Source organism: Bubalus bubalis, chromosome 2 (assembly GCF_019923935.1).
Source record: "Bubalus bubalis isolate 160015118507 breed Murrah chromosome 2, NDDB_SH_1, whole genome shotgun sequence".
Taxonomy (NCBI): domain Eukaryota; kingdom Metazoa; phylum Chordata; class Mammalia; order Artiodactyla; family Bovidae; genus Bubalus; species Bubalus bubalis.
In genome coordinates this window covers 53,042,443-53,063,212 of record NC_059158.1, presented here as the reverse complement: position 1 = coordinate 53,063,212, position 20,770 = coordinate 53,042,443, and the positions used below count along the sequence as shown (strand labels likewise).

The 20,770-nt window shown below is 39.1% G+C and overlaps 1 protein-coding gene across 8 annotated transcripts in view; it reads left to right on the top strand.

Annotated features, from left to right (window-relative positions):
• The window catches only part of HERC2 (HECT and RLD domain containing E3 ubiquitin protein ligase 2), a 238,331-nt gene that overhangs the window by 147,201 nt on the left and 70,360 nt on the right, over window positions 1–20,770 (top strand). For all 8 annotated transcript variants that reach the window (XM_044932091.2, XM_044932094.2, XM_044932108.2 and 5 more), the window contains 8 exons: window positions 9,276–9,451; window positions 16,076–16,187; window positions 17,856–17,937; window positions 18,044–18,187; window positions 19,600–19,690; window positions 19,983–20,160; window positions 20,348–20,429; window positions 20,508–20,679. In XM_044932091.2, coding sequence (XP_044788026.2) covers window positions 9,276–9,451; window positions 16,076–16,187; window positions 17,856–17,937; window positions 18,044–18,187; window positions 19,600–19,690; window positions 19,983–20,160; window positions 20,348–20,429; window positions 20,508–20,679 — 1,037 coding nt within the window. The remainder of the gene's footprint in view (window positions 1–9,275; window positions 9,452–16,075; window positions 16,188–17,855; window positions 17,938–18,043; window positions 18,188–19,599; window positions 19,691–19,982; window positions 20,161–20,347; window positions 20,430–20,507; window positions 20,680–20,770) is intronic.

Below are 20,770 nucleotides of genomic sequence, written 5' to 3'. Positions count from 1 at the left end.
GGTATAATTATATAAATTTTTTATTGATATATAGTTAATTTACAGTGTTTTCAGTTGCTAAGTGATTCAGTTATGCATACGTGTGTGTGTGGAAAATTTGCTCACTTGTGTTCGACTCTTTGTGATCCCATGGACTTCTCCATGGCCAGAATAATGGAGTGGGTAGCCTTCCCCTTCTCCAGGAGATCGTCTCAACCCAGGAATCAAACCCAGGTCTTCCGCATTGCAGGCAGATTCTTTACCAGCTGAGCTGCAAGGGAACCCCAAGAATACTGTGTGTATACATTATATATAATGTGTGTGTGTGTATGTATGTATTCTTTTTCAAATTCTTTTCCATTAAAGGTTATTAAAAGATCTTGAATATAGTTCCCTGTGCTCAACTCTTTACGACCCCATGGACTGCAGCATGGCAGGCCTCCCTGTCCCTCACCATCTCTTGGAGTTTTCCCAAGTTCATGTTCATTGAATTGGTGATGCCACCAACCATCTCATCCTTCCTCTCTTGGCCTCTTCTCTTTCTGCCTATATAGTAATATGTAGAGATTAATCCCAAACTCCTAACCCCTGTCTCCCACCCTTGTCCCCTTTTGTAATCATGAATTTGTTTTCTGAGTATATTTCTGTTTTGTAAGTAAGTTCATTTGTGTCATTTTGTTAGATTTCACAGATAAATGATTTCATATGATTTTTTTTTTTTCCTGTCTGACTTACTTAATATGAAATCTCTGCGTTCATCCATGGTACTGCAAATGGTATTATTTCATTGTTTTTTATTATTTAATGGCAGAGTAATAGTTCATTGTATATAGGTACCACATTTTTTTATCTTTCTGTTGATGGATATTTAGGTTGCCTCCTTGTTTTAGCCATTGTAACTAGTGCTGCTATGAACATTGAGGTGTATGTATCTTTATTTTTTTTAAATTTATTTATTTTAATTGGAGGCTAATTACAATATTGTATTGGTTTTGCCATACATCAGCATGAATCTGCCACAGGTGTACACGTGTTCTCCATCCTGAACCCCTCTCCCACCTCCCTCCCCATACCATCCCTCTGGGTCATCCCAGTGCACCAGCCCCGAGCATCATGTATCATGCATCGAACCTGGACTGGCGATTCATTTCACATACAATATTATACATGTTTCAATGCCATTCTCCCAAATCATCCCACCCTTGCCCTGTCCCACAGAGTCCATAAGACTTGTATGTATCTTTAGAATTAGAGTTTTGTTCAGATATATGCTTAGCAGTGGGATTGCTGGATCATATGACAACTTTATTTTGATTTTCTAAGGAACCTCGGTACTGTTCTCCCTGGTGACTGCACCAGTTTACATTCCTACCACCAGTGCAGGAGGGATCCCTTTTCTCCACACCCTCTCCAGCATTTATGATTTGTAGCCTTTTTGATGATGTCCATTGTGACTGGTATGAAGTGATACATCATCATAGTTTTCAATTGCATTCGTCTAATAATTGATCATCTTTTCATGTGCCTGTTGGCCATCTGTATGTCTTATTTGGAGAAGTATCTATTTAGGTCTTCTGCCAGTTTTTTGATTTGTTTGTTCATGAGCTGCTTGTATATTTTGAGATTAATCCTTTGTCAGTTGCTTTGTTTGCGATTGTTTTCTTCATTCGTTTCATCTTGTTTATAGTTTCCTTTGCTGTGCAAAAGCTTTAAGTTTAATTAAGTCCCATTTATTTATTGTTGTTCATATTTCCATAACTCTGGAAGGTGGGTCAAAGAGGATCTTGCTGCTACTTACGTCAAAGAGTATTCTGCCTATATTTTGTTTTAATAGTTTTATAGTATCTGGTCTTCCATTTAGGCCTTTAATCCATTTTGAGTTTATTTTTGTGTATAGTATTAGGGAGTGTTCTAATTTCTTTAATTTTCATGTAACTGTCTAGCTTTCCCAGCACCATTTACTGAAGAAACCATCTTTCCTCCGTTGTATGATCTTGCCTCATTTGTTGTAGATTGATTGACCATCGATGTATGTGTTTATTTCTGGGCTTTCATTCTGTTGTATCTATATTTCTGGTTTTGTGCCATTTCCATACTGTTTTGATGACTGTAGCTTTGTAGTAAGTATAGCCTGAAGTCAGGAGCCTGATTTCCTCCAGCTCTGTATTTCTTTCTCAAAGAGTACTTTGGCTTTTTGGGGTACTTTGTGTCTCCATACAAATTAAAATTTTTTTTTCTTCTTGTTCTCTGAAAAATGCCATTGATAGTGATTGCATTGAATCTATAAATTGCCTGGGATAGTATAGTTCACAGAATATCAGTTCTTCCAATCCAAGAACAAGGTCTATCTTTCCATGTGTTTGTATTGTCTTCTTTTTCCTTCATTAGTGTCTAAAGCTTTTGAAATGCAGGTTTTTTGCCTCCTTAGGTAGGTTTAGTCTAGTTATTTTATACTTTTTGATGTGATGATTAAGGGGATTGTTTCCTTAATTTCTTTTTCCGATCATTGTTTCTCTTTCTGATTTAATCTCTTTCTTTCATTGTTAGTGTATAGAAATGCAACAGATTTTTGTGTATTAATTTTGTATTCTGCAAATTTACTGAATTCATTGATAAGCTCTAGGTAGTTTTCTGGTAGCATCTTTGGATACATTTAGTCCATTTACATTTAGTGTGTTTATCCATAAGTATGTTTATATTGCCATTTTGCTGTTTTGAGTTTGTTTTCATAGGTCTTTTTTCCCCTTTTTCCTTTGTTCTCTTCTCTTGTAACTTGACAAACTTTAGTGTAAGTTTGCATTTCATTTCCTTTTTTGTGTGTATTTCTATTATAGATTTTTGTTTTCTGGTTAATGTGAGTTTTTTGTACAACAGTCTAGTTATATATGTGCTTGTTTTAAGTTGCTTATCTCTTAATTTTAAACATTTTAGATACTGTGCATTTTTACTCTACTCCCCTCATGGTCATTGTTTTTCAATTCATGCCTCACATCTAAATATTTTGTATAACCCTTAAACCCTTAATGTGGGATTTTTACTACTTTTGTCTTTTAACCTCCTTACTAGCTTTATGTTTGGATGATTTTCTAGCTTGTTTCTAGTTGTGGCCTTTTCTTTTGCACCTAGAGAAGTTCCTTTAGAGTTTATCATAAAGCTTGTTTGGTGTTCCTGAGTTGTTCTTAAAAAATGTTTACTTGTCTGTAAAGCTTTTGTTTTCTCCATCAAATTTCAGTGAGAGCTTTTGCTGGGTATTCTTGGGTGTAGATTTTTCTTTTTCATCACTTCGAGTATTTTATGCCAGTCTCTTCTGGTCTGCAGAGTTCTTTCCTCAAAAAAAAAATCCGCTAACAGCGTTATTACAAATCCCTTGTATGTTATTTTTTACTTTTCCTCTATTACTTTTAATATTCTCTCTTTTTGTTCATTTTTTTTTTTCATTTAGTTTACAATATGTCCGCACATATTCCTCTGCAGGTTAATCCTTTATGGGACTCTATGCACCTCCTGGACTTGGCTGACTTTTTCCTTTCTCAAGTTAGGGAAGTTTTCAGTTATTATGTCCTCAAATATTTTATCAAACACCTTTTTCTTTTTCTTGGACCTTTATAATATGACTGTCTGTGTGCTTGATATTGCCCTAAAGATCTCTTAAACTGCCCTTATTTCTTTTTGTTCTTTTTTTCTGTTTGGTATTGGTGATTTCCACTATTCTGTCTTCCAGCTCATGAATACATTCTTCTGTCAGATTTAGTTTACTATTCATTCCTTCTAATGTATTGTTCATTTCACTTATTGTATTTATTAATTGTGTGGCTCTGTATATTTTCTATTTTTTTCTTAAAACGCTTCTAATTTCTCTCTCTGGGTATTCATGCTCCTCCTGAGTTCTTTGATCATCTTTACCATAATTACTCTGAACTCTTTCCCTGGTAGATTGCCTGAGAATCGACCACATGAGTTTGTTTTCCTTCTGATGTTTTATCCTGCTCCTTTATCTGAAGCATATTCTATTGTTTGAGTTTGTCAAAATTGCTTCTTGTATTTTTGTGTACGTGGTAGGTTGGTTCTATTTCTCAGCCTTGGAGAAATGGCCCTCTATAAGAGACGTCCTATGCAATCCAGCAGTGAACTTCCTTTCATCACCAAAGAAAGGGCCAGGGACCTGTTGGTTTCAAGATAGGATCTGGTCTGCATTTACAGACTTGATGTGTTGGCTGCAGGATTAATAGTTTTCTTGCTTCTGGCAGGCATTGTTATTGTTCATTTGTTAAGTTGTTTCCGATTCTTTGTGACCCCATGGACTGCAGCACACCAGACTTTTTTGTCCTTCAGTATCTCCCAGAATTTGCTCAAACTCATGTCCATTGAATCAGTGATGCCATCCAACCATTTGTCTGATCCTCTGTTAACCCCTTCTCCTCCTGCCTTCAATCTTTCCCAGCACCAAGGTCTTTTCCAATGAGTCGGCTCTTCACATCAGGCGGCCAAAGTATTTGAGCTTCAGCAGTAGTCCTTCCAGTGTATATCAGGGTTGATTTCCTTTAGGATTGACTGGTTTGATCTCCTTGTACTCCAAGGGGCTCTAAAGAGTGTTCTCTGGCACCACAATTCGCAAGCATCAGTTCTTGGATGCTCAGCCTTCTTTGTGATCCAGTTCTCACATCCATACATTACTACTGGAAAAACCATACCTTTGACTCTACAGACCAAAATGATATCTCTGCTTTTTAATATGCTATCTAGGTTTGTCATAGCTTTTCTTCCAAGAAGCAAGTGTCTTTTAATTTTGTGGCTGCAATCACCATCTGCAGTGATTTTGGAGCACCGTCTGCAGTGAAGTAAAATCTGTCACTGTTTCCATTTTGTCCCCATCTGTTTGTGATGATGTGATGTGACTGGGTGCCATGGTTCTTGTTTTTTGAATATTGAGTTTAAGCCAGGTTTTCCACTCTCCTCTTTCACCCTCATCAAGAGGCTCTTTAATTCCTCTTCAGTTTCTGCCATTAGAGTGGTATCATCTGCATATCTGAAGTTGTTGATATTTTTTAGATAGTTGAGATTCCTGGTGGGAGGGGCTGGTGCCTGTCCTCTGGTAGGTGAAGTTGGGTCTTGATCCTCTGGTGGGCAGGGCCTTGTCTAGAGTCAATTGAAGTTGATGGGTAGGGCTATGTCCCCACCCTGTTTGTTGTTTGGGCTGAGGCCTTGTAGCACTGGAGTCTAGAGTCTGATGTTAGGAGCCAGGTCTTGGTGTCAGAATGTTATCTTCCATGATAGCTCATGCAGCTGAATATTTCCCCAGTGTATCTGCTACCATTGTCTACACCCACAGGCGGGGCCACAGCCACCCCCTGCCTCCCCTTTGAGGAGACCGTCTAAGACCAGCAGGTAGATGTGGCCCCAGCACCTATCCGATTACTGCTTTTGCTCCTGGTCCCGGCACGTATGAGGTTTTGCAGGTGCTCTGTATGAGTGAAGTATCCTCCCACCCCAACCCGTCCTCCCTCTAGAGCTCATCTAGTCAGGCGCCTATGGTCTTCAAGGACAAATGTTCTTAAGGTTCTCTTTCCTGTGCCAGACCCCCAGGCTGGGGAGAGTGACATGAAAAAAACTCTTGAATATAATTATTCTCCAATTTGTGGGTCGCCAACCCTGGAGGGACTTTCAAGAGTCTTCTCCAACACCACAGTTCAAAAGCATCTTTGGCGGGAGTTGGTGATGGACAGGGAGGCCTGGCGTGCTGCGATTCATGGGGTCGCAAAGAGTCGGACACGACTGAGCAACTGAACTGAACTGAACCCTGGAGGGTATGGGATTTGATTATATCAGGAGTTCACACCTTCTGCCATTCTTGTTGTGGTCCATCTTTAGAGGATCTTTCCTGGTGGTTTCAGTCTTTCAGTGATGGTTCTTTTGCAGATTGTTGTGATTTTGTTGTGCTTGTGAGAAGAGATGAGCTGAGGGTTCTTCTACTCTGCCATCTTGACCACTCTGCTAGTATTCCTTTGATGGTTTGCAAATGGCAAGAGAGATTCCTTTTCTCATCATCTCTATAATAATATTGAGCCCATTGTCTCCCCTTAATTAAATAATTGTATTTATTTTAAAATTTGACATGTGTAGAATTTGAATTTGTTGCTTACCAGATCAGTTTCAAAACAAAACAAATTCCTTTCTCATTGTCTTTGGTTAAAAGCAGGTAAAAAGCTCTAGGCAGAAGTCATTGCCATACCCCTTGGGCTTCTTTGGGCATCTAGCATCATGGTATTTCCATTAAATATGTATTAGTAAGCAGTGGTTCTTTTTAACCATATATATGACACTGAAATTGTTTTTTTTGTTTTCATACCTTTAATTTGGTAATAAGGACATTTTCAAAATGAATCCAAGTTAATTTTATCTCTTAAAAATTCTGATAGAATCAGTGAAGTTTCTTTTAAATAGAACATACTATAGATTACTGAGACTGCCACATAAATCTTTCAGTAAATCTACACTATTTTAGTAAATTATATATATTTAAAATAATGCAAATTAAGGCAATTTTTCTTACTGCTTAAATATACATTGTCTAATGAGAACTTGTTTAATTGGTATGATAGTGGATAAAGATGTCAAATATTTGACTTTCTATTCATCTAAAATTCATCGTAAGTGAGTTTATTTTTAAATTATTAAGTGCTGTTTGTCAGTCTTTGCTTTATCATTTTGGTATTCCCACAAAGGGCTTCCCAAGAAGCTCACATGGTAGAGAGTCTCCCTGCTATGTGGGAGACCAAGGTTCAGTCCTTATGTCAGGAAGATCTCCTGGAGAAGGGAATGGCAACACACTCCATTGTTCTTCCCTGGAGAATTCCATAGACAGAGGAGCCTGGTGTCGCAGAGTCAGACAGACTGAGCAACTAACACACATGCCCACATAAGGACAGACAAGTTTCATGGGGTCCTAGTATGTTCTATCAAAGAACCTGATACACAGCCAGTCACAGATTAATTTTTTTTAAGGGTGGAAAGTTGGTAACTTGTGTCTAGAGATTATGGGACCATACTAGCACTCCCCACCCTGCCCAGGTCCAAGAGTTGATTATTTGGCCTTTGTGTACACCGGAAGATTTTTTTAAATTTTCTTCCAGTCTTCAATGAATAAAATTGTAGAACACCATTCATTCTTGAATGTCATTAAACTATTTTGTGGAATACCATGTAATTAACAGTTACTATCAATGGTGGTAATAATAAAGTGGCCAATGATGAAAATGTAATATATTATTGAGTTTTTTTGAGAAAAGATAATGCATTTAGTGCATTTTATTGTAATAACTTATTCCTGGGTAATGGAAAATGCAGTTTGTCTTATGTCTGAATTATACTACTGAATATTTTTTGTTTTAATTTTGCTTTGTATTTTAAGTAGATAAATAACCAAGGATTAATTTATTTAATAAAAAACTGAGATTGTTACTCATAAAAGATATATTGACTTTAACAAATTTTCAGTTGAAAACAATTTATGTATTATTTGATGAGCACAAAATAGCTTATACCACATATATGAGAAATATTAAGCATTGTGAATACTCAGAAAATTCATGGCCCAGTCTCCACCCATCAAACAAACTTATATAGTAGAGCATTATCATTCCTAAAGCTATGGAACTCTCTAGCATTGCCTTTCCTCTAAAAATGGCTTGTTAACAGAATTTTTCTAACATAACTGAAAATAGAAAGTATACTGAATCCTCCATGAACCTACCACCCAGTTTCAATGATTATCAACATTTTTGCCAGTCGTGTTTTACTAACTCTCTTCCTGTGTTACACCCCATTTTTTTTGAGTGTTTTAAAGCAGGTTCCAGCCATGACATTATTTCAGTAGTGAGTACTTCAATTAGTAATTTCTGACAAGGACTTTAAAAATGTAACCACAATAAAATCACACCTAAAATTTTGTCTTTAATATGATACAATATCCAGTCAGTGTTTAAAATTTCCCAGTTATCCCATAAATATCTTTGCATTTGCTTTCTATGATTTGTGAGTCAGACAGTGTCTGCCCTTTGCACTGCAGTAAAATCTTAACCCTTTTGTTTTTTCCTTGCTAAAGAAAGAAACTATCTTTTTTTTTCCTATAGAATCTTTAATTTCTCTAGTTGTTTGTTTTATTCAAATTGTTCTTCCTGTGACATCATAGATAGTATAGATCTTAAGGTTTGATAGGTCCCCTCGAAGCAGTCAGTCTTTGTTCACATGAAATACAGGTCTAGAGGGATAAACTACATTTAGAAACGCCATGTATGGGATGTGGGCGTACCACAGGACAGAGGGCCAACTTTAAAATAATGAATGGCGAAGACGTTACAGTGTTGACCTAGATTTGAACAAGTCCAGAATAGAAAGATGTTTACAAGACAGATAGAAAATTTGATCACTGGTAGCATTTAGATGCGGAGAAGGCAATGGCACCCTACTCCAGTACTCTTGCCTGGAAAGTCCCGTAGACAGAGGAGCCTGGTAGGCTGCAGTCCATGGGGTCGCTAAAAGTCTGACACGACTGAGCGACTTCACTTTCACTTTTCACTTTCATGCATTGGAGAAGGAAATGGCAATCCACTCCAGTGTTCTTGCCTGGAGAATCCCAGGGATGGGGGAGCCTGGTGGGCTGCCGTCTATGGGGTCGCACAGAGTTGGACACGACTGGGGTGACTTAGCAGCAGCAGCAGCATTTAGATGACATAAGATTATTGTTTTAGCTATCATAAGAATACTGTGGATGTATTTGTTAAATGCTGATATTTCGCTGATACCTACTGAAGTTTTGAAACAACATGTCAGGAATTTTCTTATGATAATCCCTACATGAACAAAATCAATCATACATTGATAATTGTTGGGCTAGTTGGTGGGGTTATGAGTTCTTTGTATAGTTTTTTCTAATTTGTATGTAGTCAAATTTTTTTTGTTAAATTTTTATTTTATATTGAAGTGTAGCTGCTTAACAATGGTATAGTTTCATACATAGCAGAGTGAGTTAGCCATACATATAATGTACCCATTCTCCCTCATATTCCCCTCCTATCCAGGCTACCACATAACATTGAGCAGTGTTCTCTGTGCTATACAGTAGGTCCTTTTGGTTATCTATTTTAAATATAGCAGTGTGTGCATGTTGATGTCAAATTCTCTATACTTTAAGTGTTATGAAGGCTTGTGACTTGCCACATACTGCCTTTTTCATATGTCCTTCTCTCTAGTTAGTGTTTGGCTCTGAAAGCTCTGCAGCTTACTGTGTTTGTGTCTAGTATCACAGGTATATTGAAATTGCCATAAAGCAGTGCAGAAGCTCAGGAATTGATTGTAAAATCCATGGTCTCATCCTGCTGGGACGGATACGTGCAGAGGAGGAAGATTTGGCTGCAGTTCCTTTCTTAGCTTCAGATAATGAAGAAGAAGAAGATGAAAAAGGCAACAGTGGGAGGTGAGAGCTATTTGCTTATGCCCACACTGTCACTTTCAAAAGCTAATATTTAATTAGAGTGTATCTCATAGTGAGAATACATTAGGATTATTGTATTATATAGTCTATATGTATTATATAGACCATATGTATTATATTATTGCTCATAGGACTATTTGGTAAATATTAGTTAAGTTTTCCAAAATTGTAATTTAATTTAATTTTAGGAAAAATTTAATATGGAAACATTGTATTTAGAAAAATTTGTTTAAAAGAAAAAATAAAAATGTTTAACTTTTCTGCCTGAAATATTGCTGTTAATATTTTGGTGTATATTCTTATAGTTTTCTTATTTATTTGTCCCTAATTATGTTTTCCTGTGGAGATAGTATGTGGTGGTATATATTTTAAAGCCTTTTGTGTTAAGTATTTTATTGTTAACATGTAAATTGAAAGTTTTTATTGTAGTAGAATATACGTAAGACTTACCATTTTAACCAGTTGTTAAGTGTATTGTTCAGTGGCATTAAATAGTTTATATTATTTGGAAGCTAGAAGTGACATCCATTTTTAGAATATATGTATCCTTTGTCTTCTGTTGTATAATTTTTTAATTGACTCTTGATGATTTATATTTATATTTATTGACTATGCCAAAGCCTTTGACTGTGTGGATCACAATAAACTGTGGAAAATTCTGAAAGAGATAGGAATACCAGACTACCTGACCCACCTCTTGAGAAACCTGTATGCAGGTCAGGAAGCAGCAGTTAGAACTGGACGTGGAAAAACAGACTGGTTCCAAATAAGAAATGGAGTACGTCAAGGCTGTATATATTGTCACCCTGCTTATTTAACTTATATGCAGAGTATATCATGAGAAACACTGGTTGGAAGAAGCACAAGCTGGAATCAAGATTGCAGGGAGAAATATCAATAACCTCAGATATGCAGATGACACCACCTTTATGGCAGAAAGTGAAGAAGAACTAAAAAGCCTCTTGATGAAAGTGAAAGAGGAGAGTGAAAAAGTTGGCTTAAAGCTCAACATTCAGAAAACTATGATCATGGCATCTGGTCCCATCACTTCATGGCAAATAGATGGGGAAACTGTGGCTGACTTTATTTTTTTGGGCTCCACAATCACCGCAGATGGTGACTTGCAGCCTTGAAATTAAAAGACGCTTGCTCCTTGGAAGGAAAGTTATGACCAACCTAGACAGCATATTCAAAAGCAGAGACATTACTTTGCCAACAAAGGTCCATCTAGTCAAGGCAATGGTTTTCCCAGTGTTCATGTATGGATGTGAGAGTTGGACTGTGAAGAAAGCTGAGTGCCGAAGAATTGATGCTTTTGAACTGTGGTGTTGAAGTAGACTCTTGAGAGTCCCCTGGACTGCAAAGAGGTCCAACCAGTCCATCCTAAAGGAGATCAGTCCTGGGTGTTCATTGGAAGGACTGATGTTGAAGCTGAAACTCCAATACTTTCGTCACCTGATGCAAAGAGCTGATTCATTTGAAAAGACTCTTATGCTAGGAAAGATTGAGGGCAGGAGGAGAAGGGGATGTCAGAGGAGGAGATGGTTGAATGGCATCACTGACTCAATGGACATGGGTTTGGGTGGACTCTGGGAGTTGGTGATGGACAGGGAGGCTTGGCGTGCTGCGGTTCATGGGGTCGCAGAGTCAGACACAACAGCGACTGAACTGAACTGAACTGATTTATGATATACAACAAATTGGAAGTGACAATATCCACTTTTAAGTTTTTTTAACAGTATAGTTAACACCTAACTCATGGACATCACTTGCTGGTTTTGCCATTATACTTATTTTGTATTATTTTTTTCAATTTTATTTTCATTATATTTTGAAGAATTTGTGGGCTTTGTTGTTCAAACTTTTAACCTGTTGAGGGCAGGTCAGAAGATAGAATGAGTGAGGTGGCAGGAGCCAACTGCCTGTGCTTCAGGAGCCCTGGAATTTAGGGCAGGCCTCCCCTGGTAGAATGGAGGTTGGGACTTCTAGCATAGCTGACCACACAGTGGACAGAGGGTGTAAAGTAAGAAAATTGCATTTTGCCTTGGGACATGTGCTTGTATTAGAGCATGTTGGAGGTCATATGACTGAATCCATTTTATTATTTGTTTTGGGAAAAAGTATGACCAAACAGAGGTCTGGATTTAGGGACATGGCCACAGTGCCAGTCCTGGTGGTGATTCTTAGAGCTGTTTAACCAGCATTCTCTCCAGTTACATCTATAGTAGCTATATTAAGGTGATGGGTGGTAATTGCTGTAAAAGCTGTCATGGTCATCTTGGTGTACAAGAAAATTATAGTGTCTCCTAGTTCCTAGTGTCTCATAGGAAGCCCCTTCATGGATCATAACCTTGTCCTAGCTAAGGGGCTCGCTCAGTAAAGCTAAGAGCCATGTCGTGCAGGACCTCTCAAGACAAACAGGTCATATCAGAGAGTTCTGACGAAACATGGTCCACTGGAGGTGAGAATGGCAAACCCTTCCAGTATTCTTGCTTCGCGAACTGCATGAACAGTATGAAAGGCAAAAAGATAATGACAGCAGAAGATGAGCCCCCCAGGTCAGAACGTGTCCACTCCTGCTGGGGAAGAGTGGAAAATAGCTCCAGGAAGAATGAAGAGACTGGGCCAAAGCAGAAACGACTTTCATTTGTGGATTTGTCTGGTGGTGAAAGTAAAGTCTGATGTTATAAAGAACAATATTGCATGGGAACCTGGAATGTTAGGTCCATGAATCACCGTCAGTTAGATGTGGTCGGGCAGGAGATGGCAAGAGTGAGTATCGACATCTTAGGAATCTGTAAAATAAAATGAGTGGGAATCAGATCAGATCAAATCAGTCTCTCAGTCGTGTCCGACTCTTTGGGACCCCATGAATCACAGCACGCCAGGCCTCCCTGTCCATCACCAACTCCCAAAGTTCACTCAGACTCACATCCATCGAGTCAGTGATGCCATCCAGCCATCTCATCCTCTGTCGTCCCCTTCTCCTCCTGCCCCCAATCCCTCCCAGCATCAGAGTCTTTTCCAATGAGTCAACTCTTCGCATGAGGTGGCCAAAGTACTGGAGGTTCAGCTTTAGCATCATTCCTTCCAAAGAAATCCCAGGGCTGATCTCCTTCAGAATGGACTGGTTGGATCTCCTTGCAGTCCAAGGGATTCTCAAGAGTCTTTGGGTAAATTCAATTCAGGTAAACCCTTATACCTACTAATATGGGCAAGAATCCCTTAGAAATGGAGTGGCCCTTATAGCAAATAAGAGTTGGAAATGCAGTACTTGGGTGCAATCTCCAAATCAACAAAATGCTCTTGGTTCGTTTCCAAGGCAAAACCATTCAATATCACAGTAATCCAAGTCTGTGCTCCAACCACTGATGCCAAAATTGACTGGTTCTGTGAAGACCTACAACACTTTATAGAACTAACACCAAAAAATTTACTCTTTTTATTATAAAGGATTTGAATGCAAAATTAGGAAGTCAAGAAATACCTGTAGTAACAGGGCAAGTTTGCCCTTGGACTACAAAATGAAGCACGGCAAAAGCTAACAGTTTTGTCAAGAGAAACACTGGTCACAGCAAATGTCCTCTTCAACAACACAGGGGAGAGTTCTGAAAGTGTTAGAGTCACTCAGTTGTGTCTGACTCTTTGTAATCCCATGGACTTTAGCTCACCAGGCTCTTCTGTCAATCAAATTCTTCAGGCAAGAATACTGGAGTGGGTAGCCATTCCCTTCTCCAGGGGATCTTTCCAATCCAGGGATGGATCCTTGGTCTCCTGATTCCCCGATGGATTCCTTACCATCTGAGCCACCGGGGAAGTCCTACAAAGTGAAGCAGAGCAAAAGCTAACGTGTTGTCAAGAGAACACACTGGTCATAGCAAACACCCTCTTCCAATAACAAGAGACAACTCTGCATATGGACATCACCCAGTGATCGATACTGAAATCAAATGGATTATATTCTTTACAGCCAAAGATGGAGAAGCTATATCCCATTAGCAAGATACAAGAACTGGAACTGATTGTGCCTCAGATCATGAGTTCCTTATTTCAAAATTGAGGCTTAAATTGAAGAAAGTAGGGAAAACCACTAGACCATTCAGGTATGACCTAAATCAAATCCCTTATGATTAGACAGTGGAGGTGATGAATAGGTTCAAGGGATTAGATCTGGTAGACAAAAGTGCCTGAAGATCTATGGGCAGAGGTTTGTTACATTGTATAGGAGGCAGTGACCAAAACCCATCCCAAAGAAAAATATACTAGAAGACAAAGTGGTTGTCTGAGAAGGTTTTACAAACTGCTGAGAATAGAACAGAAGTGAAAGGCAAGCAAGAAACGGAAGTATACCCAACTGAATGCAGAGTGCCAGAGAAGAGCAAGGAGAGATAAGAAAGCCTTCTTAAGTGAACCCTGTAAAGAAATAGGGGCTTCCCTTGTAGCTCACTCGGTAAAGAATCTGCCTGCAGTGCAGGAGACCTGGGTTCGATCCCTGGGTTGGGAATATACCCTGGAGGAGGAAATGGCAACCCACTCCAGTATCCTTGCCTGGAAAATCTCATGGACAGAGGAGCTTGGTGGGCTACAGTCCATGGGGTCGCAAAGAGTCGGGCATGACTGAGTGACTAACTCTTGTACTCATGTAAAGAAATAGAGGAAAACAACAGAATGGGAAAGACTAGAAATCTCTTCAAGAAAATTGAAGAACCAAGGGAACATTTCATATAGGGATGGGCATGCTAAAGGACAGAAAGGGTAAGGACTTAACAGAAGCAGGAGAGATTAAGAAGAGGTGGCAAGAATGCACAACTATCCAAAAACTATCTTAATGATCCAGATAACCCTGGTGGTGTGGTTACTTACTTGGAGCTGAACATCCTGGAGTGTGATGTCAAGTGGACCCCTAAGCATCACTATAAACAAAACTAGTGGAAGTGATGAAATTCCAGCTGAGCTATTTCAAATCCTAAAAAATGATGCTATGAAAATGCCCACTCAATATGCCCACAAATTTGGAGAACTCAGAAGTGGCACCAGGACTGGAAAAGGTCAGTTTTCATTTGAATCCCAAAGAAGGGCAGCACCAAAGAATGTTCTAATTGCCATAAAGTTGCATTTCACATGCTGGCAAGGTAATGGTCAAAATCCTTCAAGCTAAGCATCAACAGTATGTGAACCAAGAACTTTCAGATGTACAGGCTGGGTTTAGAAAAGGCAGAGGACCCAGAGATCAAATTGCCAACATTCACTGGCTCATAGAGAAAGCAAGGAAATTTCAGACAAATGTTTACTTCTGTTTCATTGACTACGCTAAAGCCTTTGACTGTGTGGATCCACAACAAACTGGAAAATTCTTAAAGAGATGGGGATATCAGACCACCTTACCTGTCTTCTGAGAAACACTTATGCAGGTCAAGAAGCAGCAGGTAGAACCAGACAGGGAACAGCAGACTGGTTCAGAATTGGAAAAGGAGTGTGACAAGGCTGTATATTGTCACCCTTCTTATTTAACTTATATACAGAGTACATCAAGCAAAATGCTGGGCTGGATGAATCACAGTTAGAATCAAGATAACCGGGACAAATGTTAGCAACTTCAGCTATGCAGAGGATACCACTCTAATGCCAGAAAGCTAAGAGGAACTAAAAAGCCTCTTAATGAGGGTGAAAGAGGAGAGTGAAAAACCTAGCTTTAAGCTCAGCATTCAAAAAACAAAGATCATGACATTAAGTTCCATCACTTCATAGCAAATAGATAGGGAAAAGTGGAAACAGTGACAGATTTTATTTTCTTGGGCTCCAAAATCACTGCTGATGGTGAGTGAAGTCATGAATTTAAAAGATAGAAGCAACAAACATAGACAGCATATTAAAAAGCAGATACATCGCTTTGCTGACAAAGGTCCATCTATTCAAAGCTATAGTTTTTCCAGTAGTCATGTACAGATGTGCAGGTTGGACCATAATGAAGGCTGAGTGCATAAGAATTGATGCTTTCCAGCTGTGGTGCTAGAGAAGACTCTTGCGTGTCCCTTGGAGATTAAACCAGTCAATCCTAAAGGAAATCAACCTTGAATATTCATCGGAAGGATTGATGCTGAAACTCAAGCTGCAGTAGTTTGACCACCTGATCTGAAGAGCTGACTCATATGAAAAGACCCTGATGCTGGGAGAGATTGAGGGTAGGATGAAAAGGGGATGCTAGAAGATGAGATGGTTGGATGGCATCCCTGACTCAATGGATATGAGTTTGAGTAAGCTCTGGGAGATAGTAAAGGACAGGGAAGCCTTTGCAATCTGTGGGATTGCAGAGAGTCAGATAGGACTTACCGACTAAACAACAATAACAACTCCTAGAAAGATTTCCACCAGGATAAATAGCTAAAGTTAAATTCTAGTATTGAAAGGTAGTATGTTGGTTTGTAGACATTTTGACCCTCTGTACCACTAACTTTTGTGTATACTTTGGATTTTGTTTAGTTATAGCAAAATTTTAAGTGTTTGGTAGTAACCAGCAAAGTGTGTGCTTTAGGTTGTTTCCTCTTTATTTAAAAAATTGCTATGTGATTAACCTCTGTTTCTGTTTTATTTTTTTACTTTGATTAGCCTTATTAGAAAGAAGGCAGCAGGTCTGGAATCAGCAGCTACAATAAGAACCAAAGTATTTGTGTGGGGCCTGAATGACAAGGACCAGCTGGGAGGTCTGAAGGGTTCCAAGGTGTGTGCCTGACACCCCATGCGCTCGCCACCCCACACTGCTTGGGCCCACACAGGCCCAGAGTTAGCCAGGCCTCTTAAAATTTTTATAATGATTTTCCCCTTTGTGTGTGTGTGTGTGTGTGTGTGTGTGTGTGTTTAATTTATTTATTTTTAATTGAAGGGTTTAATATTGCTTTACAATATTGGTTTGATTTCTACTATACATCATACCTTTTATATGTTGTTTTTAAAATGGACTTTTCTTAAGTAATTCTTGACATGAACTCATAGATATTATCATTTTAGATTCTAAGATGCCTCTGTCCTTAGAAAACAGTGCATGTTAGGTATAGTTGCATTGTTGCTGTTTTATAAACTAGAAGATACAGTTCCGAAAACATTTGACAAGCGTAGAGGTGAAAATTGTAGACTGTAATTATATTTTAAAGAGTAGGAATGACAAGGTATGCATTTGAACTCGAGTTGAATTCACCTGTGGCTCTCAACTAAGGTGCCACAGAATAGATTCCTCCAAGGTTTAGTGTCTGAAAACAGTTTCTTTTTGACTGAGCATCTCTATTACTTGGGTTTCTCAGGTTGTGCTATTGGTAAGGAACCTACCTGCCAATGCTGGAGACCCAAGAGATGAGGGTTCAATCCCTGGGTCGGGAAGATTCCCTGGAGGAAGCCATAGCAGCACACTCCAGTATTCTTGCCTGAAGAATCCCACAGATAGAGAAGCTTGGCAGCTTCAGTCCATAAGGTCACAGAGAATTGAACATGACTGAAGTGACTTAGCACAGACACAACTTAGTATTTCACGAGACCTCACTCATTGTAAGATCCCTGTTATTTGCATTGCTGAGACACTGAAACGGAAAGTTAGAACTCATTCATTTTGAGACCATGGTTCTAGTATGATGAAAATGATCCTGTATAATTCAGCAGCCTTGGGTTCCCTTTGTTTTTGAGGCCGCTGCACTGCCTTTGGAGATGTGTGGGGCCCAGGAGATCTGGGTGCTTCTCTTATTACTGTGGGCTCTCTAGAGGGCCCTGTGTGCACATGGGCGTTTGCACACGAAAGGCAGATGGGTGCTTCAGAGTTGGGATAAAGAGCGTCCTTCTTCCATGGTAGCATTGCCTGTTTGATACTTCATGACGTATGGGCATCATAAAAGGCTTTTTAGACAAGGGCTTTAGTAATTTTAAATGAAATCACATTCATCTCTAATGGAAAATTTACGCATATATTAATAGTTTCTTAAAGAAGTCAGAATTAACAAGAATGAGGAGGACATGACTTGAAATAAAATATAGTTTACCAAATGTTTATAACTTTATAGTATGTGTATTTTTTTTTTCACCTTTTATTATGGAGATGTTCAGATGTACCTCCCTGGTAGACAGAATAGAGACTTGCTCCTTTTGTCACTGTACGAGCTTCAGCAGTTGTGGATGGTCACATTTTTGTCTTTATTTTCTACATAGCCTCACCCCTACGTATTTTAAAGTAAATTCCAGTATATCATTTCATTCTTAAAATGCTTATGCATCTGTAATAGACAAGAGATTCTTTGGAGAGTGTAACCATGTAAATTCTTTGTACTATTTAATACAATTACTTGTAATTTTAAAAGTGTAAATAAAAATTTTTTTTCTTTTGCTTTTTTAAAAAATTTTGTTTTAGATAAAAGTTCCGTCATTCTCTGAGACACTTTCTGCTTTGAATGTAGTACAGGTGGCTGGTGGTTCTAAAAGTTTGTTTGCAGGTATGATTATTCAAATAATATAAAAGTTTTAAATGATGTTGAAGCCTAAGTATATAGTTCTTGTGTCACAAAAAGTGAGTCTCTTCCTCACTCCTGTTTCTTACAGTGACAGTGGAAGGAAAAGTATATGCCTGTGGAGAAGCCACGAATGGCCGGCTGGGGCTGGGCATCTCCAGTGGGACTGTGCCCATCCCGCGACAGATCACAGCTCTCAGCAGTTACGTGGTCAAGAAGGTGGCTGTTCACTCAGGTACAGGCCAGAATTGACACTTGTGCTCAGACAAGCCTGCTGCTCAGGCTCTGTAATTAACCGGGGCTTTAAACAGTTTCCCCTAGAGTGTCCTTGCATTCTGTCTAGTTCTACTCATTATTAGAAGTAAAAATTGGGTAATGTAAAACTTTAGATGGTCTAGAGTTTAATTATTTTTGTTGCACAAGACTTTTTGGAGATCACGGGTTATTGGTATTCTGCCATGTGTGGCGTACCCCTCCAAAGGAGGGGATTTTTAATTTTGAGCTGTGGTCTCAGGTTCATAAACGATTGCAGTAATCATGTTCTGTGCCTAAATATGTGTTATTTTTTGGGAACAGAGCCTGTGAGTTTCATCAGATTTCAAGAGTTTGTAAATTCTAGCCATAAGAAAGGATCATTTTTTGAAAAGTCGCACTGCTTCAATTCAGGAAACATATAGAGCATTATTTTAAAGCACTGTGCTTGGCTTCTGAGGAATGAAACTGACTTAGATACAAACTGAGTTTGTATTTATACTGAATAGGGTTAGATTTAACCCTGTATAACAGAAGATCTGAACAGTAGTGCCTTGAGCAAGATCGTGTTTTACCATTCTCCTCTGTAAAAGTCTGGAGGTGAAGGGGAGGGACAGTGTTGCAGATACAGTACCCGTGAGGGACACTGGGTTACTGTCCATCCCCGTTGCAGCTACAGGTGAGCACATAAGCATTTCCTCAAGCCCACTCTGCCCCTTCAGAGAGCTTTTCTGGAAGCCTCACTTGTCGATCGCATCTTTGTCACCGTCCTCTCTGGGCGAGGGAGTGTGGGAAACATTGTTTTTAGCTGAGCACATTGCCTTGGATCATGTGGGCTCTGTTGGTAAGTGGGTCTTGGATCCTAGGAGCTGGTGACAGAGAGGAAACACTCTTCAGTTCTGAGCTGGGATAGATGGAGTTAAAGAGTGGGCCGTGGTGAGGAAAGAGTGTGAGCTGATTGTTTTGGGAAGAGTGAGCATAATGCCTTTATTGCAATTGATGGTACTTTTGCTTTAGTAATTTCATTGTTGAGATGTATTTCACAAAAGCCTGAATACCATTACACTTGCTAATTTGTCTAATTGCAAATGAACTTAGTTTTACTTTTTCCATCTGAATTTTGATCTTTTATATATTTAATATAGCAACCCCATTAAACGTAATAATGCTAAAAATAGCAATATTTTGCTGCTTCTTTGCAAGTAAAATCCTTTCTAGGACTTGAACTTTATAGAAATGTTCATTTATTTTATATAATTGTCATCCTTAAATGTTGATCCCATTTACTCATTTGACAGATACTCACACATACTGTGTGCCAAGCAAAAGAGGTAGTTATGCTGTTAACTTCTTTTAAACCAACTTTGGCAGCCTCTATCTATGTGAATGTTGCAGGTGGACGGCACGCTACCGCTCTAACTGTCGATGGCAAAGTGTTTTCCTGGGGTGAGGGTGATGACGGCAAACTTGGACACTTTAGTAGAATGTAAGAATATTTTCTTCATTTTTGCTAATAAGAAACTGTTAATAATAATGAATGCTTTTGGATAATTTTTGTAAAAAATTGAATAGGATGGGTTATTTATGCAAAAGAAACTTAAAAATACATTTAAAAAATATCTCTGAATGTGATTTGCCTCATATGCTCTAAGGTTTGATAGTTAAGTGAATCTAAAGATACTGTTTTGATTAAATGTGGATCAGTGTAGATGTCCTTTTTTCCCCTTCTTTAAAGAGGCTAGATTGATGATAGGGAATATTATTTAATCTTGCTTTAGGAACTGTGACAAGCCACGGCTGATAGAGGCCCTGAAAACCAAGCGAATCCGGGATATTGCCTGTGGGAGCTCACACAGTGCAGCTCTCACGTCCAGTGGTGAACTGTACACATGGGGTCTTGGAGAGTACGGCCGCTTGGGACATGGGGATAACACAACACAACTGAAGCCCAAAATGGTGATTATACCTATTTTTGTTGCATACAGAAAGCTCCCCATCTGCTGATTTCCAGAGAAGATAAGCTCCAAGTCTAGGACAGTTCATAAAGATATGTGCAGTATTGGCTTTCATTTTGTGGGGAAAAATTTCCCTTGCTTTCTTGGTGCCTGTGCTTGATTCTGTTTTTAAATTTGTAATTGAGTAGGTGAAAGTCCTTCTTGGTCACAGAGTAATCCAAGTGGCATGTGGAAGTAGAGATGCACAGACCCTGGCTCTGACTGATGAAGGTAAGTCCTGTCTGACTCCACGTTTTAGGGGAGGAATGTTGTGAGATGCTGGCCTGATGTCTATATTTTTAAACCTAGGTTTGGTATTTTCTTGGGGTGATGGTGACTTTGGAAAATTGGGCCGGGGAGGAAGTGAAGGCTGTAACATCCCCCAGAACATCGAGAGACTTAATGGACAAGGGGTGTGCCAGATCGAATGTGGAGCACAGTTCTCCCTGGCCCTCACCAAGTCGGGTGTAGTTTGGACATGGTATGTAAATGCCTGTCACCCACCAGTGTGTCTGTTCAGGGGCTTGCAGGAAGGGGGACGCCTTATTTTCTTGCTCATCCAGGCATCTTTG